This window comes from Acipenser ruthenus, chromosome 22 (genome assembly GCF_902713425.1).
Source record: "Acipenser ruthenus chromosome 22, fAciRut3.2 maternal haplotype, whole genome shotgun sequence".
NCBI lineage: Eukaryota > Metazoa > Chordata > Actinopteri > Acipenseriformes > Acipenseridae > Acipenser > Acipenser ruthenus.
The window spans coordinates 27883050-27910805 of record NC_081210.1 but is presented as its reverse complement, the minus strand read 5'-3'; the positions used below and the strand labels follow the sequence as shown (position 1 = coordinate 27910805).

Genomic DNA, 27756 nt, shown 5'->3' with positions numbered 1-27756 from the left:
TTGTTTGGTCTGGTTAGCCCCACCCTGTCTCATACAAATGACTTACAAAAGCGAGAGAGCGGGATCTGTTGCCATAGCACCGCTTTTTCCCCTCCCTCCCATCTAATGCTATACGAGACGGCTACAAAGTACAACTCACTCCACTCCAACGTCGGTGGAGTTTTAACTGTGCAGCTAGAAGGGAAGTATTGATAGACAGTGTTGCCTAGCAGCTTCGAGCTACAGTGAACCGTATTAAGGGTCTAACTTTTTTCTTACGATTTAAAAAAAATATATATATTCATATTACAGATATGCCACAGACTGTTACTCTAAATGGACCCTCGCCCTGGGGTTTCAGACTCGTGGGTGGAAAGGATTTTAGCACACCTTTAACAATTTCAAGGGTATGTTTTATTGTTATTTTTATTTTAATTTTTTTTTATGTTTGTTGAAAAATGTTTAAGATTTAATTATATATATATATATATATATATATATATATATATATATATATATATATATATATATATATATTTGACAATTGAAATAAATGATGAGCATTTACCGACTTTTGTAGACTTTCTTTTTACAGTAGCCTACAACACTGGTTGAAATATTACCGTTGACTTGAATTCATTATCTGTATACTTTGTTCTAGATACAACAAGGCTTGTTATACTGTATGTATAAAGTGCTATTTCTAATGCTTTAACAGCCTGATTTAAATACAGTTTCATAGACACGAATTTGAGTGAGGCGCACACGCCACTGTCTGTGCTTTTTAAAGGAATAGTCTATTGCTAAGCTAATATATATATTCATTTTAACAGTAAACTTTTTTTTCGTTTTTTGCTTTATGTTAACTGTTTTGATTTGACTTCCTTTTCAATAAAATACTATTATTGATTATAATAATTCAATTTTTTTACGCAGTTAGAGCTCTGCATTAAATCAAATGTCATAAATTACAGATATCATGTCATGTCGTGTGATTAATGTATCCCCTTTTGATAGGGAGGAGGGAAAGAATGCATTGTATCTGTTCAAGGCTTTACAGGGCTGTATACTTTCATCTAGTTTCGATTTCGGAGCGTGAGAACATTTCGCAGTGTGATAAAAGTCACCTTATTTCTATACATTGAATGACTTCAATGAAACGCTTCTGTATTATGCGTGTTAGTGCGTCAGCGTTCGTGCAATAGATTTAGCCTTTCAGTCCAGTGCACACTGCGTGGTTTATACAGAAAGCGTAATATAGTCCTGATAGCAGCAGCAGGATTGACAGTCAGATAATCCAGAGTGCTGCCATTTCACTTAATTTCCTTTCCAAACTGTCATCAGAGACGGCTGCGAGAGGGCTGCAAAACTGAGCGACTGCAGATGCCAATATTTCAAATGTTTCTGGTACTTACAGAAGGGCTGGTATGACAAAATGGGAATAGAGATGCAAAATGTCCTCTGCGGGAGATTTTCCTCCCCAAATACTGTTAAAGGAACATGTGGGGAATTCCTCATGATATTCTGCCATTGAAATCAGCATTCTGCAGAAACTACAGCCAAAGAAAACTGGCTGAACTCTCTTTACCAGATAACACATCCCATTGCACAAGTGCCACTATTCCATTGCTTGTGTCACCAGCAGTACTAGCCCTGCTGAGGATGAGAAGAAGAATATTTGTTACACATTTCACTCCCTAAAAAAAACTAAACATGGCATCAAGACGTTCAGTTTTCTAATAGCTTGCAGTAAACGGAAACTAATCCTGGTGTAGTCTTTCCATTTTAAAAGGTAGCATCATGTGTTTGCACACATCAGTCATGGCTCCCTTTGATGCAAATTGAAGCCTGCTAGTGTTTTTTTTTTTCAATTGATTTATTTATGCATGAATTTAACCCATTGAAGTCTGCTAATCCAGCTTTAAAAGACAGCACGAGGCACATATTAAGATATGCAACTGCAAGTGAACAGAGTTTTTATATAATAGTATGTACAGTTTATTGTTATTGTTTTTATAGAACAAAGGGAGAATCCCTAAAATACCTTTAATACACCTGTTATTATGATAAAAAACGGTTATCACCTATACTGTATAGATGTGTGTAGATTTTTATTATAATTTAATGCTATTTAGCAGTTTAACTTACTGAATATTTAAGTAAATGTATCTTATTTTACACAGAGAACGCTCACCCGTTTTCACATGTATTTGTTTCTGTGCTTTAGACATTTTATTTTAAATTATTTATTAATTAAACTTCTGAGACAAACTCTTTGCTAAGAGTTCTCAGGGGACTTCAAACACACACTTTCCTAAGTTAGCCAGTTGTTTTCTGTCAGTAAGATATTTACACACTCAATTTAATGCTTGGTCTGAAAACTCAGTCTCTCTTAGCTTGAAGTGTAATAAACAATGCTACAGGAGGTCAAATACCATTACAAGAGCTTCTAATATGGCTCCCACCAAGCGCTGACCTCCAACCTATCCTTAAGTAACACGCCATCAGTCACCCTTATAAGTGCCACTGCTGTTGATCTGAGTGGATAAATACCAGATTGTTCTGGATTTTACGTTATTGCTCAATTTAGCTTTTTCCTGCACGTTGACACAAAGCAGAAGAGACGCTGTTCATAACATCTTTATCATTGCACCAAATAAATAGGCCTTTTTTAAGTGAACCCTCATGCTGGCCGCTCACTCTGCGCATCTCACCTTTCCTCTTTTTCCTTGGCTTTCACATTCTTTTCTGTTTTCTTTTTTCCTTTTGGCTCCTGAAGTTTCTGAGCACTGGCTGTGCTCTACTCTCTTTCTCATGCACAGACCTTAAAAGTCTGGCCAAACTCTTGTGTTTTGTATTATTCTAAGACTATTCTGAACCTTTTACAACAGCGAGCAATATCCCAAAAGCAGTTTTTGAGTAGAAAGTTGATGTCTATTTGGCAAAAGTGCATACTCCATTTTTTCCCCCTTGGTCGCTGTATAAAATAAGAGCAGTCTATGTTCGCCAGGTATGCCTGTTTTTCAGTAATCTGACAATAAGCAACACATTTTTACACATGCTCACTGCGTTCTTTTAGAAAGCTTTCTGGTATTCCATGCCATGCATGGGGATTGCTGCAGATACAGCATGTCTGTTTAAACTGGGCCATTGGAATATTTGCATTGGCTACGTTTTTTGTTTTTACATGATGGTGCTCCTGAAAAATCAGTCAGAATCTCAGTCAAACCCTCATTAAGAAGTTCAGAAACCTCAATCAAATGAGTGTTTCAGCTGTTTTATAACGTCTAACAGAGAAATGTATACTGCAGTTAAAGGTTTCCAGAGTGGGATTACCTTCCAAGAATAACAACGTCAGCAGTAAATCCCATGCTTTTTAATGCTGCTTCTAGAGCTGTGCCAGTAGTATTTTCTAACAACTGATAACTGGAAATTTGTGGTTCTGACCTATTATTAGTAACACAGAGTTCTGTGGTATTAGTTCATGTAAAACAACAGTGACTTCACAATTCCATACACATCCACGTGACACAATACCTTTAAAGTAGATTCTGTCAAGGCAATGCAAAATGTAAAACTTAGTGTTACAGTATTTAAAAACGCATGCATGTTTAAGACCTGGAGCAGGTCTTCTCTGCCATGAGAATAATGCTTGCTGAGCAGTTCAGGTTTGAAATGACATCTTTATGCAATCCTGCTAATACAGGAAATCTGATTTAATACAATTTAACTGGCACCACATATCAGTAAGAAGTTCTGTTACAAATTAATTGGTATTAGAATACAGTACAGTAGACCCTCGCTAATCCACACCAGTTGAGACCAGACCCTGTTTGGAATACTGGTCATAATCTGATTCATTTTATTAGAAATCAAGAAGACCCTTTGAATACAACATACAAAAACAACTGTAAATGTTTCACACACTCATTTCAGAATTATGATATTGAATTGGTTTCTACAGCTGCTACCAGTATGCATTTCATTATGATACAGAAGCAGCATGGTTTGGATTATCTCAGTTCATATTAGCGGGATTTGAAAGTTTAGTTCCACGTACTGGGGTTCGAATTACCTATCGTGTCTACTGTACTGTGATTTTGCCAGTTTACAGATTTAATGGAGAGGTCTCGACAGTATTTTGTGTGATTTTTATTCCAAGGTCTCTTTGAAGAATTTAGGACGTGTTTGATTTTTTGTACAATTTAAATTTTCCTTATGGATTTGGAAGCATGAGTCCCTCTCGGGAGAATACAGTAGTGCCAGAAAGTTCTTTTTAATTTTATAAAACATTTTCTAAAAGCTATTAAGAGTATATGTGCAATCTTACCTATACATCGAGAACAGTAAAATAATGCCTTACATTTTTCTAATTATCATTTTATGGCCCTAATCGAAGCGTAACAGTATAGGATGTATTTATTCAATTGGAAAGGCTAAGAACATTAAGGTCCAAAGCAGTCGTGCAGACAGTAACATATATATTTTTTATCACACTCCATGAAACCCTTCAAGGTCTGTTGTATTTATGTACCAACAACCAGACAAACTGTTGGGCTCATTCAGGTATTGTAATCTAAGTGTTGAAGCATACAGGAACATTTGCTTGATACTTGTACTGCCTAGGTACTCAAATAGACCTGTGTGGAAACAATCCTAAAAAGAAAGAGCTGGTGAGCGCTGCCTTTATTCTCACAGCTGACAAGGTCACACTTCTGTTTGATTTGTGAAGTAGTGTGCAGGTGTAACATAGCCTACCTTTCTTTGTTTTATAAACATCCTTACTTTTGGCTGTAGCCTGAAAAATAGTGCTTTGCACCCATTCATTTTGGAATAACGTTGCTGTAAAGTTGTCTGTACATCCAATTTCTTAAGTCTGGATGGAGGCCAATCTAAAGAGCCCACAAGACAATACTGCAACCAAATGTAATCCATATTATAATGGTACTGGTTCCTGCCAGAATAGTATGAACACCCTCATCTGGAGATATCTGCTGCTCTGTACTGTGCAATACTTTATAACTACTGTATATTAGTTCTAAAGCATGTTAGTGCCATGCTCAGAACCGAGTCCTGATTGTTTTACACATATTGATAATTCCTTGTGGCTTAGGAAAGCAGTCAGAAGAGTGACTCATTGAAGTCTATTCATACTTGCACTGACCTTGGTGTGGGCTTTGTCTCGGTATGAATACACATCCTTGCACTCTTTGTGTCTATGCCAGACTGCCCACGATGGAACAGGTTTTGCATATAGCAGTCAGGGGATTTACAGCTACATGGATTTCTTGGATGGATTCCTAAAATACATTTCATCATCTGTTTTTTTTCTTTTTTTTTTTTTGTTAAAACAAGTTTACACCCAAGGCATTAAACATTTTACAGATAATGAACACTGTGATCACCAAACGTAGGTCAAATAGTTCCATGGTGAAACATGTGAATATAATAGAAATAAATCAGAAATATAAGCCTACATGGGCATAATTGTTTGTTGTTTTTTATACTCTTTTACAAAATGTTTTTCTTCTGCTTGACACAGTTTTTTTTTTTTTGTACACGGTGGTTTTGGGTTACACGGGTGATACTTAAGAGTGCTGCAGTTTGTTTTAACAGATGTAAGAATCTTGCTATTTACCTTTGTCAGTTTACAGGATATTTTCTTACGGCTATCTTTGTTCAAAGTCTTTGATCACAACACTGGACCTTACATTACCCCATGAGCTGTCAGTCTCTTGATGGTGCGCCAGAAGTGATTTAAAAAAATGAGGTTGAAATTCAACCACCATAAACTGTGGATCTTGGAACACAGTGTGCAAAGGTGATCATTTTTCTTTATTATGGAAATGTGCATTATACAGTATATTCAACGTACTGTAGGGTTAACTGTACACTGGTCTACTGCATTTTGCGATAAAGCTACTGGATGAATTTTAAGTACAATTCATTTAGATGTCTTGTAATGTTATTGACAGTAAAATGGGTGTGTGGACAGGTGCTGGTACTACAGTACTTGAAGATGTCGTTTCAACACTTCCACTTGATTTAGTAAGTGTCTAGAGAAGAGATTAATCTCCTTTGGGATCTATCTTCATCAGATTAAGTTTCTTGGAGAGTTTCCACATGTAAAAAAAAACAATAGAAGAAGAAGAAGAAAAAAAAGATTTCTTACAGCCTCCAGATTTTCTTGCTCCTGTTTTACCTGAAAAACCTGCTGTGTAAATGTACATACTTTATTCCTACTATGTAAAGAAAATATACTATAGCATATAATTACAAAAGTTATACAGAGTTGAATAACGTATCATTTAGAACACTAGCCATGTTAAAGCCCTCAGTTTCAAGTATTGTTTTTAGGTTGCAATGTATGCATTGTAGGTATGCATTTGAAGTATACAATTCCACTAAAATGAAAGAGTTGCATATTGGGTAGTGTCTACCTGCAGCAGTGCCTGAAATTACTACCATGGTACTGTGTGTTAAATCATAGAGAAATATTGTAAAAATCATGAATGGTAAATTGTAAAGCACAATGCATGGTACTGTATAGGCATACAGAAACATTGTAAGCATTTAAACATTGCAAATAAGGGATACAATATATTTGCTGCATTCATTCCAGTCTGACCGATACAGAGAAAATGGTGGTCCGATGTGAAAACTAGAATGCGATATCTGTCACAGCAGTTTTGCTGAAGCATTGCTGTTTTATGCATGTTTTAAACTACTGTCCGGAAGCACTGTCAGTTCCTGGAGTGATCTTTTTTTTATGCACAGATTTTGCTGAAAGAAATAACTTCCAGTCAGTCTAGAGCTGGTGCTGTACTGTACACACATTCCTGTCCATAACCCCAGTGCCCAAAGCGGTCAGATTTCTTAAATTGCAAGCCATTCTTCGTCTTTTTATTTCAATACAAAAGCTTTCTGACACATTTGCTCACACAGACCAGTACCATATATGATGAGCATCAGCAACGTTGGGAAATCTCCACTTAGACTTACTCTGAAGGCATCAATTCATTTCTTAGCTATCGAAAGGGAAGGTGAGCAGATTTGATGTACGCTATATGCCTACAGGGGGTTAAATGTAGAAAACTACACCCTGCTATTGAAATGATCAGAGGGCTTTGGACGGTTACCCTTAACCCTTTGTTGCATAACTTCTTGTAACTAACGCATGCACGCCCATGCATTTTCAAATTCTCTGCAAAAATACAGTAGCAGCACTACATAAGAAATGTGAGCATTTAAAAAAAACAACACATTTTTTAAGAGCATTTGGTTTGTGTCAATCTGTCTGCAAATTTCTTTCCACAAAGCGTTGAAACACAGGAATTTATTGCTGTAGAAAGAAGATACACAAGGGAATTGTACTAGTTACCAGGTTTGCTTGTGAATTAAACTTGTTTCAAGCAGATGTCAGTTTATACAGGCAGGCACATTTGTGTTTTAGGGTTAATTACAGAAAAGTGTTATGGCATGTCAACAACTGGAGCCCTAAAGGTGAGCCGTCACAATTAAAAGGAAACCTTCCAGATTTTTAAAATTTTATTTATTAAAACGGGTGATTAGAAAGTACTAGTGATATGTATTTATGGTTTTTCACACACTGGCAGATGGCTTTTTAGAAAATAGATGTTCAGTTTCTTACTTTGACTAAAATGTGTGTGTGTGTGTGTATATATATATATATATATATATATATACACACACACACACACACACACACACACTCACACCGTATATATAGTTGTGTTTCTGTTTAACATTTGGGTGGACAGTGCATAAATAAAGCAATCAGGAAACATTACAGCAGCTTCCAAAATAAAATCTGAAAGCAATCTCCAGAGGATCTGAGAATTGCCCTTCAGTAATGTACACGCTGCCCCTCTTTACCATATTTGTCAAACTAGTTTTTTTCCCTGATCTATCATCTGAATTTCTAAATTAACTACACATGTACTTCCAAAATGCACAAAAATCAACAGGCCTCCATGCCACTTTTGTGTCTGCTGCAGACTTTTTAAAAATGTTTAGAGCAATCATTCAGGGTACACAAGTACATAAGTAGTATGTACAGAAGACCTGGGTTATTAATTTTTTTTTTTTTTTTGCATTTCTTGCAGAGGCACGGTAATTACAATTTGACATAACTTTGTTATATTGTACAGTTTTACAATTACAGTTCATGAGAAATCACTATGAACTTGTGATTTCTTCCTTTTACTTGTAGGTCACCCCTGGAAGTAAAGCTGATCAGGCTGACCTTTGCCCGGGAGATATCATCCTTGCTATAAATGGAGACCGTACTGAAAGTATGACACATATGGGGGCTCAGAACAGGATCAAGGCATGTGCTGACCAGCTCATTTTATCAATCAACAGGTTAGTTATACATGGTTTGGATGTCTAAAAATCAACCTGATACCATTCAAAAAGTTTTTTAAAGACAACACCACTTTCATTTGAACATCAGACTATGACAATGTCAGTAAACTAGTTTAAAACCTAGTAATTAATACTGATACAGTATTAGTTATGTGCACTGCTAAAAAAATAAACACTTTAAATATGCTGAAATCAGTAGCATTGCTTACTCTATGCGTTAACTGTATAATAACTTATGTTGATACTGTTTGTGTATTTTAGCTGGTCAACAAAACTGGATATTAAATATTTAAAAGATGGTGTATCTTATTAACATGAAAAAGTGAAATGCCTTACATAGTAAATACGTTGTCTCGTCTCTGTATATGTTGTGTGTGAAGTACATTCCTCAACAAGCTGCTAAAAACAAGAACGGAATTCACCTCCTGACAAGCAGCACATTGATTCACACAACCATGAACTTCGAGTCCTAGTTAAACTCTGCTTCCTCTGGGACTGGACAGAGTGCAGTGTCTGGATGTCAGGTCCCATTAGTACAAGGGGGGAGGGGATTAAACACTATAGAAAACAGTACTTAAAAAGTGTTTTTTAAACCATTTTCAGAAGGCCAGTCTGCTTTCTGAAAAGCATTTATTGGTAGGGTCTGCTTTACTCATTTAAAAAAAACAAACATTGAAATGCACACTTCAAAAACGTTTGTCTACCGTATTTTTCCTCAGTTTTTGAAGCTGAGGGTGAACTGCTTTATGAACAGTGTTATTGTTATAAATGTCTATTTCTTCCAGAATCTCAAAACACACTCCGATAATGGGGATCTATGTTATTTACACCTGATCTTATCAATTGTGATATTACAGGACAAATAATACTTGCAGTGCATGTAATTTCCTAATGGGTAAATTAGTGGCTAGACTTTATTCACCAAGGAGACCTTATAAGAGAAGTGTTAAGTGCTTTCACCAGAAAACAACCAGACTCCACAGTGTTCTTGATCATTTAGGCTCCTACCTCAAACAGAAAGTACTTACAAAACACGATAAAGCTAATGAAAAGAAGTGCAACACTTTGCATACTTCTCAAATAGGTCATTGTTATTTGCTCAGCCAGGGACCAGCTTTGCTCATTGCCAGCCTATTTATAGTTTAAAAGGTTTTCAGTGAACAATATGTTATTCTTTTTTTCTGCAGTTTCAGTTCGGTAATGAACTGAAAAGTGTTAAATCGTTTTTATGATGCATTTAGAATGTTTTTGGGGGTGTAAAGATTAACCTCATACAGTTATAATCTGATACTGGCTGCAGGAATAATTAGGTAGTCTAACTGACATTCCTCATAACAAGTTAACTGGGCAGAAGAGGTTACTTTCTGTCATATATAAGTGTTGCATATTTTCCATCTCAAGTGAGTTTGCTTTTTTCTATTGTTTCCATACAAAAAACCATACGGGTATTAGAATTATTTTAATGGTGCGGATCTTGCAGTGTGTGGCTGTGATTTAAATTACATGCTTTAAGTAGCGTACAGTAGCATGAGCTCAGAGTGTATCATGGGCTTATGGTACCGCTTTTTATCTCAGCACAATCTTTTTTTCTTTTGTAAAACTAGGTTTTTGAAAGTCGAGTTATTCTTGTAATGTTTTCTACAGACATGCGGATCAGTGGATCTAAACACTGACGTATCTCTATACCACCACAGAGAAAATTCAAATTTGAAACCCAAGGTTATGAAAGTCCAACCTCCAGCAGTGCATGTGGGGCTTTTTAGCTCATTTGAGTCAGACGGAGTGTGCTATTTACTATTGTTTTATATTTGCATTTCTAGGGGAAAAAAGGCACACATTGCGTGCTGAATAATTAAATGATACAGTACACAAAATAAGAGTTTGTTTCCATTGAGAATATTTTGGGCACATTTAGCAGTTCATGTCTTGGGAGTTTGATGTTTTCTTGTGTTTAAACTGATAAATCCTTAGATATACATGGCTAGATAACATTATACTGTGCTTATGGAAAAGGAATTCATAAAATATGTAAACATTTATGGAATAAAGAGCAGATGGTGGGTACTGTTTATTGAATACATACTGTACTAACTGGTGTAAGAATCTAAAACAAGAAACTGTGGTAGATTCTGTATTGTGTAAATACTAAAGGGGTTGCAGTATGTGGACTATTCAATTCTATTCAACAGTTTCCACTGTATTTCATCCATATTTCTTTGCTGAAGGCGGTGACAGATTAGACATTATTTTATAGCCTTTTAACTGCTTTTAAAAACCAAACTGCTTTTATTTTTATAAAATAGACTGAAGACAGCATGCAGGAGATGTGAAAAGCAAGATAATTGGAGCTGTATTGTTGAGTTCCAGGGGGAGAGGTATATGGGGCACAGGGGATGTCCCTGTTTTAATGATTTAAATACAGACCTGCCAACGTTTTACAAGATGGTTTGACTAGAGCCCATTATTGCTTAGAAGAACGTGACTGTGCAAAGAAAGACAAGTGCATTCCATAGAAGACAAACACTGGAACATCTGACTGGAAGTCACAAGAGCCAGAAATTGCCTGTTTACACGTTAGAATATATAGCAGTCAGTAGATGTTTACAGGTAGCTTCTTCAATCAAACACAACTTTAAAATGCAGATAATCTCTTTCAAACAGAATTTTATTTTATTTATTTTTTAATGTGGAAAATGCCTCCTGGACAGAGACCTAACAATCCAAAGTTTTTGGAGAAATTAACATAATAGAAAATTGTTTAGAATTAACTGAATAAATATGCTGATGAAGTCATTCTGTTGAATATTTTCTTAATTCAAAGCATAAACTAAGACCGTTGTGCAGTAACCACACAACAGCTGGGCAAATGCCATGTACCTGTAGCTAAGAGAAATCCATATTTTTTTTGTTGTGGCCAGGTTTTCAGCTGGAATGTATTGTGTTACACTGAGAGAAGGCAGTCTGCTTGGATGTCAGCTGTTATTATGATGTGAAAACCCTTAGAAATGCCACAAAATTCCACAGTGCGAAGAAGTTCAATTCCTCACATTCTGTACAGCATTGCTGCCTCAAAGGGGGGCTTGCTGGGAAAGGTTTCTAGTCATTAGCTCACAGTAAGTTCACTAAAAAGTCCAAGAAAATATTAGCAGCTTCCTAAAGAAATATGTCATGTCTCTTCAGCGGTGCCAGTTTATTATGGAGCTGTTGTAACACTATCATGGTGACGGATGTAAGCTGTGAAGTTTTGTTAAGAAATCAGTTACCCTGCAGGCCTGTGGTGCACAAGTCAAGGAAATACATTTGGAAAAAACAACTAAAACCAAAAAGGATCCTGTTCGTATTGTCAATAAGCTTGATTGTAGGGTTTCAAATGGAGCAAATAGAACAAACATTTGGACTGTATATTACAATGAGAGCAGAGCTCTTTGGCTTAAAAATTTGCCTTCAGAACTCAGTAACAGAATCCTTTGAATACCTTAAAAGCTTATTAAATGTCAAAGTTTGTGCTAAAAAGCATGCCTATTTATTTTATTTTATTTTATTTTATATTATATTTTTGAAAACTTTTTTTTTTTTTTTAATAGGAGTTTCAATTTTTATTTCACAAGCAAAAACGCATCAATTGTATAAATATAACATAATTAACATAATGATTTAAATTTAATAATGTTGTTTTTATGTTCAACATACTAATGTATCAAAATCTAGGCCACCAGATTTGAAATTTAAATAAAATAGTTTTTTAATATTTATGAGGACTCCCTGTACAGTATGTGCATGCACTGTTTTTTCTTACCAGCGCTACATTGATCATATTAAAATAATAATGGCAAATCTAATACTTCATAATACAAAATCTTACGTAGCAGATTTCAAACATGGAGAACCATTAACCTTAAACAGAAGCTGTCCAAGTGAAGCGTAGCTTTTTTTTAATCATCATTTTTGGCGCTTTACTATATTATTCTAAAGAATGTATGTTGTGGTAATCGGACCAAATGTGGGTCTGACTCAAACTTCTACTGTTGGTTTCGAATATCATTTAATTGCCTGTGTAAACATGTGACCTCTTTGATAGGAACACCTCTCTAAAACATTACTTCATCTATGACAGCTGGTTAGGGTGATCTCATTTGGAGCTAGTTGTGATTTTTCCATGGCTGGAATTGTTATAGAAATCTCTTTGTTGCGCTAGTTCCATGGGCTTGCTACTGTGTAGGTGGAAGGGAGTGACCTTGAGCAGACATGCCACGGAACATATCTTTTTTCCAATCAGCAACTCTGCTGCTGTGTGACTGGGGTACAAGGGATGATTTCATAGAACACTAAATGGTTGACAATTGAGTAATTAACAGCAATGATAGATTTGCAGGTGTTACTAACCAGTTAAGTAATGCTTTGTTCTTCAGTTTTACCACTATACACCTGAGCCCTATCCCAAAGCCGTATTTAACAGGTGTTACAAATATTCGAAATGCAAATTATGAATGAACGGAAACGCTAGTGCTACATGTATTTAGCAAAATATGTGAGCTTTTTGATTCATGAATCTTTTGGCATTTGTTGTAAAATCCGTTGCATAAAAGCCTTTTATATTACAGTTGAACTTTTATGCAGTGGTTTTGTTGTCACACTTTTGTAAAATGTAGGAAAACGGTATCCGAGAAGTAAATTAGCATGTAACTTTATACAGGGTAAAAAGGGTCCGTTCATACTGGCTTTCTACAGAGCTGTCCTGATAAAGAATCGGATAGCTGTCTGTTTGCATATTTCTATCATTGGTACGAGCTGATCTGAACAGAGGATGAAGGAAAAAACAAGTCAAGTTTAATAAAACAGTTTAATAAAAAGGGTGCCATTGAATACCACCATGGCATTTTCCCTCTAGCACTCTTAAGCAGCAGAAAACACAAGTGGCTCCTTGTAACCAATAGTCAAAATGAAATAGTGGAGACTATTCACCAATTTTGGAAAACCGAGATGGCTGTATGACAGAGTTGCTGGAGGGGGTAATAAACACAAAGCTACATTTACTACCTCCTAAGTTTGGCTACAAAACAAATAATGCAATTATTTAATGAACAGTGACTAATTTAAAAGGCATTCTAGTAATCAGGTTTGCCATTTCATGTCAGTCTCAATAAGCAGTTGATTGTAACAATAAACCAATGCTTGTTCGTTATAAAATAATTATTATTATTATTCTTTTTTTTTTAAGTCACAGTTTTTGTACTGTGATTAAGAAGTATTAAACAAACTGCTGTTAATGTTTCTGCTTACCGTTTGGAAAATCAGATCATTATTTCCCTGTTATTTTTTAGTAATTAAACTTTAAAAAAAAAAAAAAGTTACTGCAACTTCTTTCAGTATCTTGCAATTTATTTATTTATTTATTTATTTATTTATTTATTTATTTATTTTACAGGTCCGAAACAAAGATTTGGTCTCCAACTGTTACAGAAGATGGCAGAGCAAATCCTATTAAATTCAGCTTGGAGTCAGAACCTCAGGTATGAATTATAATTGCAATTTATTTACAAATAACAAGAGCAATGTCTGTATAGCAGTAAGAAGATTCATGACTCTGCACCAGGATGACATCTGTAACCGTGGGAAGTTACAATAGAAGCTACACATAAACAAATCTGCTCTACACATATATTTGTCTATATCTCTATATCTCTAGCTGCCCTGCAAACTGGTAGCAAGGGACAAGGGAAAGGATATAAGCAGAAGGAAGTATCCCTTATAAAACTGTAGTACGGTACACTAAGGTAAAGGTAGAGCACATTTTAGTAAAGCATTGGAATATCATAGGGAAATCATGATGGTAAAGCACGCAGGTAAGGGCAGCAGTGTGGAGTAGTGGTTAGGGCTCTGGACTCTTGACCGGAGGGTTGTGGGTTCAATCCCAGGTGGGGGACACTGCTGCTGTACCCTTGAGCAAGGTACTTTACCTAGATTGCTCCAGTAAAAACCCAACTGTACAAATTGAATGTAAAAATAATGTGATATCTTGTAACAATTGTAAGACTCCCTGGATAAGGGCATCTGCTAAGAAATAAATAACAATAACATTAAATAAATTATTAATAAATAATAACTCCCACAGAAACTTAATTAACGTAATTAACCTCTTTCTTCCATGATTAATTTAAAGGTATATAGTTAAGATTAGGAATTCTAGAGATCTTTGGTGATTATTTATTTATTTATTTATTTATTTATTTATTTATTTATTTAACCAGGAGATTTACCCATTGAGACCGAGGACTTGTTTACAAGGGGGTCCTTGTAAACAATAATGCAAAGACAATTGCAATGTACAAACAACACAATAAAAACATGTGTGGTTCAATCGTAATCAACAGCACACAGAGATTTAAAAACAGTATACATGAGTCATATCTCTGTGTGTTAATGTAGACTGAGGGAGAAGCACTGGCAGGAGCGCCTAAACAATTCCCAAATGAGAGCTTTAAAACCAGAGAAGGAGAGATTCTCAAATTCCAACGTCATGCTACGATGGAAACAATTCCACGTCTTGGGGAGTTGATATGCAAAAGAGAATTCTCCCATTCGTGTTCAAATCCTTGAAATATAGGCTCTTAACTTAATCGGTTTCAAAACTGACATCTTTATTACATTTACACTGTGTTTTCACTAGAAAGAAACAGTTACTGACAATGTACATGAAATACAGGTCTGCTTTAGTCCTCTTAGCTTCTAAGAATCCAAATTAATAGCACATGTTGCTTTACAAGATAAGACTTAAAGATTCATTACCATGTTCCAAAAAAAAACTATGCAGGAACAGAGGAGCGTATCATTTTCTGAAGAAAATAATCAAGCTTTCAAAAAAAAAAAATGTAAAAAAAAGCATGTATTTATTTTACTATAGTTCATAAGAAATATGTTGTATAAAAACGTTTTAGACAAAATGATGTTTTAAATTGACATAGACAGCTGTACAGAATAATGACCTTTCTTGATTATTTCCTGTGATTCTATAAATAACACAGATTGATGCCAATCAGTTTGCTGTATTTCAGGACTTAGTAGCTGTATTGAATATCAGTAAAGTATTTCCTTTCTTTTCTATAAGCATATGTTTACTTGTTACAGATAGGTTTGATCCAAATTACGCCCAAAGCTTTTTTCTTTTCTTTTTTTTTTTTTCCAAAATACATTGGCATTACTATTGTAGTACCAGTAGAAATTTAACAAAATGAACCGACCATGACATTTAGCAACACTTGCAAGGCACTGAGTTTGGATCTAATGTTGGACAGTTAGAGGTACTGATATGTTAGCCCAGTGGTTCCTTTTTACCTCTATGGGGGCATTCTGCGAACTGCTGATTAGCATTATAACAGCCCTTGTGCTAACATTGCATTTCAATGCAATTGTAGTTCGAATGCAAGCAAAAGATCTTGAACATGAACAGGTTTCATAGCTCACGTTGACAAATTGAACGTTTGCACTTGTTTCCTGCCCTAGTTTCTTTTTGATTTACTGTTAATCTATTGTCTAAATAAAAGGAGAAGATGAAAAATGTTTTTAGCAGGACATATGGTTTCCATCAACAGCCAAATAAAGATCTAACCCCTTTATTTCTACCAGCGGTGTATCAGACAGTAGTGTTTCATTACCTTTTCACAAATACAGTTTTGCCTTTTTTTTTCTAAGATATTGCTGTGGAAGAAATAGCATTGCTGTTAGTTCAGATTATAATTGCTTTTCAAAAAGGCTCATAAAGTTATTAAGATTTAAGTAAAACGTAATGCAGCCACACAAGCGTGTTTTGCAAGTTTGTTGCACTTTGTTTGGATTAAGAATCTTAGTGTGATCCTGCCAGCCTGTTGCAGTCATCGATGAGCTATGAATTCTCTCACATTTCCATGGTACCTGATACATAGTAACAGCTTACGTTCCTTGTAACCATGTTTACAAACACTTTCCTACTGGAATCATTGCAAAAGCAGCGGAGCACGCCACCACCAACCTTAATCTGAACTTTGTATAAAGCTCCCAGTTAACCTTGTTTAACCACTAGACTACCTTCCTTCCTATTCTTAATCAAGCAGGGGGAGAGGGGGTGGGGTTAAAATGTTGAAAGAAGTGGGAGTCAATCAAACACTCATGAGATCAGTTTAGATTGGTAACTACTTCAAATGGGAATTCTTGAACTTTGTACTCTTGTGATTTTAACCATGGGTATAAGCTGATACGCCAAAACGTTTTGGCCATGGTAACATTATGTTTTACTGCCTCAGCACTGGAGGAACCTCAAGAGAAAGGGGGGAAATGAGAAAAGACTCTTTTTGATTAACACAAGTTTTGCTTTGAAGGATGAATGGACATAATCAAGCAATTTAAGCCTCCCTGGGGGATGTATACAGGAGCCCCTGCACATGAACCTATGTCACGCACATACACTTGGGCTATCCCTGAAGACTAGCTCCTGCTATTTCAAAGTGGAATCTTTAAATTGTTTTTAAAGAAAATGTATTTATAGAAAATGTTAGTTATTCCATCACTCTTTGCATGCCTTGTTGTTATAATTACCAGTTACCAAATCACCTTTGTTCTATACTTCAGAAATTGCATAGGTTAGCATGTATGCTAATACAACAATGGAAGCATTTTAATAGCAGTATATGGTCCTGCTGTATCTTTTTGGAAAAGATGATGTCGGATGTGACTCATTTAACATTACAGGAATTGACACATTTGGAAGTTATGACATGTTTCCTTAATGGGGTCACATCCTTTGCAAAAAAAAAAACTTTCCTGAAAAATAAGCACAGTTATTGCTTCTGAAAATTATTTCGTGTGTATGTGTGTGCGTATATATATATATATATATATATATATATATATATATATATATATATATATATATATATATATATATATATATTGCGTATATGTATATATATTGCGTATATGTATATATATATATATACACACACACACACACACAATTAATACGAAAGTAGAAAATAGTTTTGATTAAATAAAAAAAAAGAGAGAGAGTAAAAAGCTCCCGGTAGTGGCTGTTTTAAAACAGTCCGACTGAAAAAATGCAAGGTGTTGCATCTCGGATTGCAGTCCTGTATTGAGTTGCTGCACCTGTGTATTGGAGTTCAGTAATGGCAACCTTGATGGCACATGGTCTCCCTTTTCATTCAAAGTAAAATAGATGTCTTTTAGCATTAGAAAAGAATGTGATTGTTTGCGGAAGCCCACTTATTTATTCCAACCTTGCAAAGAAGCAGAAGATTGTTTTAAAATAGAAATCTGAGTCTTTGTGTATGCGTAACACAATCATCAATCAACAACCCTTTTTATATAGGATAAACCTACAGGAGTAACTGTAGCACATGTTTTCTTTAACAAGGACCGTTTTTAACATTCATGACAAGTCACAAGATGTATTGTACCCAGACTTAGCTATAAGCTAATTTACATTGGGAGTCCCCGGGCTCATAAGAAACCAAAAAACATAATAATATTCAACCAACACATACAAACAGCACATTACAGGAAATACAACAAGACTAATAGATTAGTTCATGTAAACCAAAATCCCAAATGCTGTATTATAATTAGAAATATAGCAGCTACCAAATACCAATACTGTTGTCAGCCTAATAAATAGAACTGAAATTCATTCCTTTAATAAATACCCAGCCAACCCTTAGAATATATTAAAGATATTAAAACTAATAATTTTCATTACAATGCATAATATATTACAATTATATAAATATTACCATTGTATTACAAATACAAATCATGACCACAGACTTGTCTTTGTTTTAACCAAATCTTTAATTTAGTTGTACAACTGAACCTTTTATATACATAATCCTTCATAGACTTCAGAACTATGAATAGAGTTGTTCTGTATAAAAAAAATATCAACAGCAAATACTGGGAAATCCCAGATTGTTGATTATACAGTGTTGGCTGTTCTACTATGTTGTGCTACTTGAATGTGTTAGGCATGTGTTTTTCCTGTAATTAGACGTTTTTACAGTGCTGTTCTTGACTCCTGTCTTAATTGCATGTTATTTTTTTTTTTAATTGTTTCCTCTCGGCTCTGTTTTTTGTAGTTGTTGCCATCATTTTTAGTTTGATCTCTTTTCCTCCTGTCACTCTGCCTCTCTGTGGCCTCTGCAGTTTTATGGAGCTGCATGCACAGTGCATAAACAAAAAAAGAGGATAGATCGGCCAAAAACACAGAAATAAGAAACTAGCAGAAAGCAGAAAATAAGTGCTGTTTTTCATGCCACATTATCACTGCACCGCTGTCTGCTAAAACGATGGAACAAGATTTCAAAGCAGAAATTGTATTTTTCTGAAATTTGTATTAATTAATATTAGAAATAACGGCAAGGCTCGGCATGAATACATGTTTAATTCATATGTAATTCCACATTTTTTTTAAGTTTAGTTACATTAATCAAAAAGTCAATGAATATGCAATATGTAACCTTGTGAAAATGACTGTACTTCAGTATTATTACAAAATCCTCATGTTGTACATGTAGGTCTTTTGTGTCTTAAATAATTGTTGGTGCAGGATTCTACCAATATAAGTTTGACAATCAGTTAAATAATTATTAATGCCTTGGAAAATGAAGTGTTAACGGAATAACTGTATTTTTTTTATCCAAACTAGTCCCTGCTATTTATTATAATACAGTTGGCTGTACTTTCGATTGACTGCTCTATGACAAAACAATTATTAGTAAAAATGTAGTAACATTAAAATGACTGTGATTATCAGCAGTGCAACAAATATTATTCAAGTTACCATGTAACAGATTCATTAAGTCTGCAAATAAATACAAGCTGTTTTAAAATTTGACTATCTTTGATCTCCTGCGGGAAGTCATGTTCAATTTACTATAATTGTGCAGCACTGGATTAAAAACTAATTGGATCAAAAATTCTTATTGCAACATATTAGTCATGCATCCGTTGTGGTGAATGAATGCTTTTCAAATCTACATGAAAGTATTATTTATTTATTTATTTATTTATTTATTTATTTATTATTTAATAAAAGCTATTTCAAAAGAGTGGTATTGTTTTGGAAAAAGAGGTCTGACCAACTAGTCATATGTATAATGATACAATTTAAATCATATTAAAATATTTTGGGGAAAATATTGCCTTCATACTGCAATATTAAACTCTTAATGGGCTTTTATTTCAATTCCTAGTACTGTGCACACAGTGTTAATAATAAAGGCCTTTTTGTATTTGGTTATTAGTGCAAACCATCATGTGAAACCCCATTTTTCCAAAGGGATTATCTTGGTGTATGAAATCATAGGAGTTAGGAGCAGTTGGGAGGCATATGATTTCAATTAAGCCAGTTCTCATAAGACCTAATATAATAAAGCAGCTTCTTACAGTTTTTGTTAGCCTACGGGAGAGATATGCATTTTAAGGGACTCTGCTGTATAACATGCAAAAAATTATGGATTATCTGAAGGGGTTCAGTAGAAGTAGGCCAAGTGGTGCCTGGCCCATACTGGTATCTCAGACTCGTGGTGCTCTTCCTTAACTTTATCCAGTCACCCAGAACAGAGAGACATGCTTGGCTGCCTTTGTAAAACAGCTCAGTGAAACTTGATGACTGGTTTTTCTAATGAAAAATAGCACTATATTTTATAAGCATCAACACTAACTCGTGTTGTCTTTTGCATGGACATGAATGGTGGTAATATGTAAACATACACTGATAATGTTTATTGTACAGTAACAACTAGCCTTGTGATGCTAGTAGAAGTACAGTGAGTTCAGGAGCTTCAGGAGAAGTGAGTCTCCAGATTTGAATAGCACATGGTGGTGGAGCTGGGCGGTGGTCATTTTCTTTTAGTACAATATTATAGGTTTTGCATTAGAAAAATGGAAAGTAAACTGCTTTGCTATCGAGTTCAGAGATATCATATCAGCAGTTGTAAACAGGGGGGTGTGCTGGAAATCTTGCAGCAGTTGTTATGCCTCTGGAGGCACTGACTGTGCACAAAGTGAAATCCCATGAAAGTGCAGCCATAGCACATTAAAAGTGTAAGTGGAGGCTGGGTGTGAATAATGAGCACACACACACACACCGCGAGCATCATCTAGTCTGCATGTGAGATTATGGAGCTTTTAAACCTCCATTCATCAACAGGGGTCAGAATCTGTAACGGCAGGGATTCACACAACACTGCCCATTGTGGCAGCAGAGGTTTTGTTCATCTCCTACTCCTTCCGTCTTGTTGTTTGGAGTCCCTTTTGAACTGGTCGAATGGTCCTCAATACCTCTTTCTGTTTAGCAAGACAAAAGCCTTTATGTGTAACACATTGCCTGGAAGAATCCTATAGGCAAATTACCCTTTCATGTTCTAACATGAGTATGTGTACGACAAGTTTCTGTATTTCTCAAGAAACCATATTCCTGCAGTATAACAAGCCAAGGTTAAGCTGAAAAGAAAAAGAAAAGAAAAATAATTCCAGGTTTCAGAAATTAATACAAGCACACACACACACACACACGCACACACGCACGCACGTACAGACACGCATGCGCGCGCACACACACACACACACACACACACACACACATTTGCATTCCTGTATTTGTGGGGACTTCTCATTGACTCTCACTATATTTTTATTTACTATTTCTAACTCCAGTTAGACAAAACTCCACACAGGGTGAAAGTCGACAACAAACTAAATATCTTGGCACTTTTATTTATTTATTTTAAGGCATAACGACGTTTTTCAGGAGTTTGTGGGGTCATTTTCTCAAATTTTGTCCACACATTCATAGTAATACCTGCCCATACACACCCACACACACCACCATGTAGATTTTGGTATACGAATTTAATATTTTTCAAACATTAGTAACATGCTGGTATTATTTTAATGTCCAGATCGGGCTGTCCTGCACATTTTAACATTTTATTTATATTTGTCTTTTCTTTAGGATTTTGGGCCTTTCAGAAGCGGACACAACAGAAGACCAGCCCCCTTTGCGCATGATGGGCCTATGAATAATGGGAATTCAAAACCAAATGCACAGTACAATAATCCCATGGGACTTTATGCGAACAACAACAACAACAACAACGAAACATCTTTGCCCAAGCAAATGGGCAGACTCAGTATCACTTCTCCGCAGAGGTCAGTAAAGTTTATAAATTAGATACCTACCAGCACACTTTTCATTCTATAAAGAATTAGCTGTAGTCCGCTGTAGAACCAACTGTGTCAGGACTTACACACTACTTTAGTCTCTTACTACGCCCTTAAAATAAAATGAGGTCGAAAACAAAACAGTTTAAAAAAAAAAAAGTAGAATGTGGAATGAAATCAGGATATAGTTTTTCATAGTCATGTGATACTTCTGCTTTTATTTTCTTACAGTCCAGAACCACAGGTGCATTCCCCAAACACCAAAAACGGTGTGGACACCGAGTCTGACGTCTACAAGATGCTTCAGCATACTGATTACGAGTCATCATCAGAACCAAAGCAGTCTGGGTCCTTCCGATACTTACAGGGAATACTTGACGCTGAGGATACTGGTAAGAACACTTTGGGGTAACACTTGTCAGTTATTACACTGTTATTACTGTATGTAGTTACATATTGCTGTCTTGTACCAATGCATGCAACTGTAACAGTGTATTTAAAATAATACAACTTTAATCATATACTACTGGTGCATATAGTTAAAAACAGCAAATAGCGGATTTATCAGGGCCTGTCATGACAAATTCAAATCAGACTTATTGCAATTGAAATAATATTATTGCAAGTTACTTTATTTAATCCTTTAATTTGTTAAACAGGGAAAGCATTTAAAATTGACTTGTTGCAGAAGACAGTTTACTCCTATGACTAAACATCAGTAAGCATACCAGTATTTTTATTTTTTGTAGCCAAAGAAGGGAAACCTGGATTTATTTGCTTTAATATGCAGTTTTAAGTCTTTCTATGCTGGAAGCTGACTACACTGCAGAAATAAAGTGGTTGAAAGTGCCTCTGACTGCTCAGCAGTGTAGGGCTGTGTATGGGAACACACCCTCTGAAGAAGCCTGCTTACAAATGCTGAATGCACCCCTTACTGTACAGTATTAAACGGGTCACATGCACATGTGCTTATTTCTTTACATTTCCTGAAATATGTTTTGGCATTTTGTAATCATTCTGAGGTGTTCTGGATTCAGTTGTTCCCATGTTGATGCAAGACAAACTCAAAGCCATGTTCAGGCAGATTTCTAAGGCTATTGTTTTACAGTAAATCCAGAAGGTTATTTTTTTAATAGTTTTGGAATCAAGTGAAATGTAATATTTACAGTGCATTACCTTAATGTGAACGTCTGTTGAACCTTGACGTGAGTACTAACACGTGGAGCTCTGGCTACAGAAAGGTCACCCAGACTCTGATGGAAGCTGCAGGAACGTCACCTGGTCACTGTATTCCCAATGGAAACTCCTGCTTATTCTGGCTGCTGGCAGCTATATATTTAACACTGAGTAACTGGTTTTTATAATGTGGAACATTTTGTTGCCAGTGACAACATTACTCTCATAATGACCTGTGTCCTGCTGTGAACTGACAGCTCTGCCCAAAAAATGTTTCATCAGTTAACTGAGGCTGACCTCGGAGGTTTCCACCAGTCCGAACGCCAATAGCTGCAGTATTTGGGGATTTGAAATGGGCAAACAGGAGTAATCAGCCCAGGGTGTGACATTAAACAAAGGTTCTATTGCTCTGGTATCAGGAGGCTGTGGCAGCTGATTTGCCAGGTCACCATTTTAACAAGGACGTTCAGGGAACAATGCACACTGTTTGAGCTGCCTAAACTAAATCACTTTGAAATTAGGATCTTAAAAGTGTTTTTTTAGCATGATAAACTATTTGTTTAATGTTTAATACTCTCAACATTCCAGGTTCAGTAAAAATGGGATAAGGGTTCTCCAGTGACTATGGGCACAACCTATATATTTTTTTCTTGTTTGGCTTGTAAAAGAAATGCCTTACATCATTCTTTTTTTTATTTTTATTTTATTAAAAATAACCAATTGATCTTTAGCACCAGCGATAAAGCAGGAGCTGCCAGTACAGCTTAAGAAAATGGATTTTAAAGCCTTGGTAATCACTCCTTCAAGTTTACACAGCTGACAACCAATAGAAAGCAGTAACATGACTTTTTTTTCAGTTTTTTCTAAAGCGATTAGGCTACATTTTAAAATAATTCATTTCTCAGTGTTTACTTCTTGACAGCCTCTCCGCAGCTCAGGGAGAGTGTGATTTTAACACTTCTGTGCTCATGTTTGTCTCCTAATGTGGAATGTCTTAACTGCCACCCAACCACATTTTTCTTCTTAATGAACGTCTTCATGCTGTGCCAGTGCTGGCACTTCTCTGTGTTTAACATTAGCATTAAAAAGTTTTCTGGCACTGGAGAGAAGTGTCTGAGAGGCAAGGAGTGCACAGAAAGTAACAGGCCCTTGTTACAGTGATTCATGTTTCCATGAAGGCCTACATGTTGTCAACGGCTTGAATTCAAATGGATTTACATTCGGGGTATATAGGGGTATACTCAGTTAATCTAAACGGTTAGGGGCCTCAGTACCGCCACTGACATCATTTCAATTTCTGCTGCTTGGCTATGAAAAACAAACCTCTGTTTGTAAAAACATGTTGAATGCAGGATATTAAAATAAGCAACCTATGGCAATTTAAACCCAATTAGACATGTAAAGATATGTATACTAAAATAAGCAACCTATAGTTGAGCAATTTGAACAGTTCATTGAAAATTGACACTTCTGATCTCATTTAACCACTCTCTTTGTAAAATGTGAAAGGGCTGTATTTTTTATTTTTTTTTCTTAAACATACCTAGAATGATTAAACTCACCCTCACCATTATTTTCGTCCATACAGCTGGCATGGTGTTGCACTCCTAAACTGTACTCCTAGCTCCTAGGATGTAAACAGTTTTACGAGTTTCTTTAACTATACAAAGGTGTTGTTTGAAAACTGTTGTTAACATTAAAGGTTTTTTTTTCTGTGTTCAATAAGAAACAAGCACCGACTCACTATGTGTTCTATTAACCCTTTTGTCAGGTGAAAAACCAGAAAGGCCAGCCGTCACCAAAAGTGTGAAATCCCCAGTGCATAAACTGGGTGGCAGCGTGCCTGGGCTGCAGAAGCTCCCTGAGTGTACCAGATGTGGGAATGGCATTGTGTAAGTATAGGAGGCTTGGCTGAGCCTTCGCTTTCTTAAGACTGCAAACGATATGCACTAAATGCATTCAATTGTTTTTGTCCCGTGTTTGGTAAAAAATTTGAGATGCGAAACAGTTTACACTTTACAATTCATTTCCCAATAAGGCTTTTTTCTTTTTATAACTTTTTTTAGTGCCATGCATGTGTATTTGGGGGGGGGGGGGGGGGGTTAAAAGAATGCACAGTTATAAAAAGAAGTATTTAGTAGAGATTTTTACAATGCTATTTCTAATGTTTTATTACAAATCACATATGAGACACCAACCAATCACTGTTCATTCCAGCACATCTTTCCCTGTGTACAGATTTCATCCTGTGCATAGAACACATGGCTCACAACTTTGTAATGTTTAACAGTAGTTCTGGGGTACAGTGTACGGTGTCTTTAATTAGCACAGTTTGAGCAGACAGACTGCACAAGATGACGGCTCTTACACAATAAGAGACACTCTACACACATAAGGAACTGTTCATCAGAAATGTCATTGTTATTTAGCTCACAATTGTACTGTCTATTAAGCTCTAGAATTCAGCTAGTTTTCTCAGTGGAGTGGGTCAGTAGTGTAGGGCATTCAGAAAGTTGATTATATCTTGAGGGTGCAGAAGCGATCCCTAATTGGTCTGTCCTTTGTCCTCCCTCACTCTGCAGTGGTACAATAGTAAAAGCACGGGATAAGCTTTACCACCCCGAGTGCTTTATGTGTGACGACTGTGGCTTGAACCTGAAACAGCGCGGCTATTTCTTCATTGAGGAGCAGCTGTACTGTGAGAACCATGCAAAGGCCAGAGTGCAGCCTCCAGAGGGTTATGATGTCGTAGCTGTTTACCCCAACTCTAAAGTCGAACTGGTCTAAGTCTGTGCATTAACATTGACATTTTATTATTATTTTTTTTGTGCGTGTGTGTAAATTAATGTTCCATCCTCTTGAATTAGGATATTCAGTTACTCATAAATAATAATTAGGTTATCCATTGAGTATCTTCATTCCTGTTTAGTAGAGTAGTGCATTTTTTATATTTTGTATTATTCAGAATTAAACATCTCATCCTTTTTTTTTAACACATATTTAATTAGTACTAATATTGTAAGGTCATAAATTCTTTAATTAAAGGAGGCAACAGGATTTAAAAAATAATGGCACTTTATCACTCATTTGATGAAGAGTGTTTTGATCAATATATCTGAAAAATAAATAGTTAATTAAACAATAAAATGCACGTTCTATTCCAGTAGGCAAACTTATCACAGGCTGTAAGACTGGTTGCGTAAATATGAATTCCTGCATCGCTCCATGTGCTAATGGTTAAAATAGACGTCCTAACAATTCCGCTAAAGCTTTGTCAAGCTAAATGTTTGTTTGAGCAAAATAGTCTTTATTATTGGATACATTGGATTTTGAAGTTCATTTGATGCCAGACCAAAATATGTCAAATTTCTTTCCATGTTGGATTTATATAACAGACTTCTGGCGAACTGCACAGCCTTCTAATTGAAAACTGAAGCGGCATAAAAAGATGTGTCCGCGTTTTTAACTCTGCTTGTTCAACGGACAGAGACAGAGACGTCATTTTAATTGATCGTAACATTTGAATTCAATAATTGAAATAGTTCATCGTATTTTTTAAAGATGTTACAAGATGACAAGTTTAGATGGTTTGTATAAAATAACCCTAATCAGTCCAAATTGTGCTGCTGTGTGTTTTTGTAACTATTGTCCTGATTGGTTCTGTGATCAAAAGGGTATAAATATTACCATGTTTTGATTGGTTTATGTAACTGATACAGCCGGTTTTGAATGATTTCAAAGGTTAAACTTTCAAGAGTATTTGTATAACATATTAAAAACAAATTAATGAAGAGGTTTGGATTCGTTTAAAGTCCAAAATAACAGATTCTCACAAAACTCGCAGGCTACAGGAATTCCTAGCCGTTACCAGTGAAGTGTAACCCATTCAATGTGTTTTTAAAGTGTTTTAAATGCACAAAATACAATCCTTTTTCCAACTGAAACAATGAAACTGCTAGCTTTTATTTTCATATTGGTTTTTTTTTTCACCCCTCTAATAATGTTATTGTACATACGTTTTTGATGTTATGCTTGTATATTGTTTGCAAATAAAAAATAACTTGGTTGGAAGTGATGTGTCAGGTATTTTTAACAAAGACATTTTCATTTTTGTTCCGCTTAATTTATTTTCAAGCAAGTTTCCTTGGTTATTTTATCCGGATTGGAACATCTGTTAAACTACAGGGGGGTTGGAGGGGGCTGGTGACTCATTTACTGGTCTTTCGTGCCTTTCACCAATCCAGTTCAGGTCACAAATTAAATGAGTGATCAACACATGATTCAGCACAGAATTGTGAATCTTGTTTAGGAGAGTCCAAGATCTGAATGGACAGCTGACCTATTTGCCATTGAACAAAACGCTATCAATGATTACCATCCCATTTGTATTGACCCCTAGATGCATACTAGCCTGCTAACATTGACTTCAGATTTCAACATGCTCAGTGCAGCCATATGAAAACATCATTCTTAAATATGCCTTCAGTTAGAAACATGACTCTTTTTACCAATAAACTATGTAAAAGAGGTGGGAGTATTGCAGCTGTTTTGTGATTTTAGGACTTTTTCTATTATTAAAAGTAAGTGCATAGGCATAGGCTCACCTACTACACCTGTTGGCATGCTACTAGGACCCTTCTGGCCCATACAGATGAGTTGATAATTCTTGAAGAGGTGAATAACAAGCAGATTGGCTGGAAATGCAAGGTGCTCAGGACAGGACTGGAGTGCCTGACTGTAGCCATGCCATGCTGTTATTATACCTTTTAATATGTTCTTTTAATGAACACCATAACCACCTTTTATCCCATTATTATTATTAATCCCATTTTTATCCCATTATTATTATCCCTTGTTTTCGTATCATGATTTCCTGCCCACTTCCTGACTCAGTCTGACTCAGTTTCCATAGGAGGGTAGGGAGGGAGTTTGACAAGCTCATCCAATACACCACGCATTGAAAGTGCACTTAAATGGTGCATTCAGCTTTAGTTTAAGATGCCT

At 35.8% G+C, this 27756-nt stretch overlaps 1 protein-coding gene across 1 annotated transcript; it reads left to right on the top strand.

The window, feature by feature from the left end:
* The first annotated feature begins 126 nt into the window (after positions 1-126).
* On the top strand, positions 127-26817 carry LOC117412962 (PDZ and LIM domain protein 4-like). The gene is made up of 7 exons (XM_058996369.1): positions 127-386; positions 8213-8364; positions 13793-13877; positions 21368-21564; positions 21808-21968; positions 24524-24644; positions 25335-26817. The coding sequence occupies exons 1-7, from the start codon at positions 294-296 to the stop codon at positions 25537-25539; spliced, it is 1014 nt and encodes a 337-aa protein (XP_058852352.1). The 5' UTR covers positions 127-293; the 3' UTR covers positions 25540-26817.
* Positions 26818-27756: the final 939 nt, after the last annotated feature.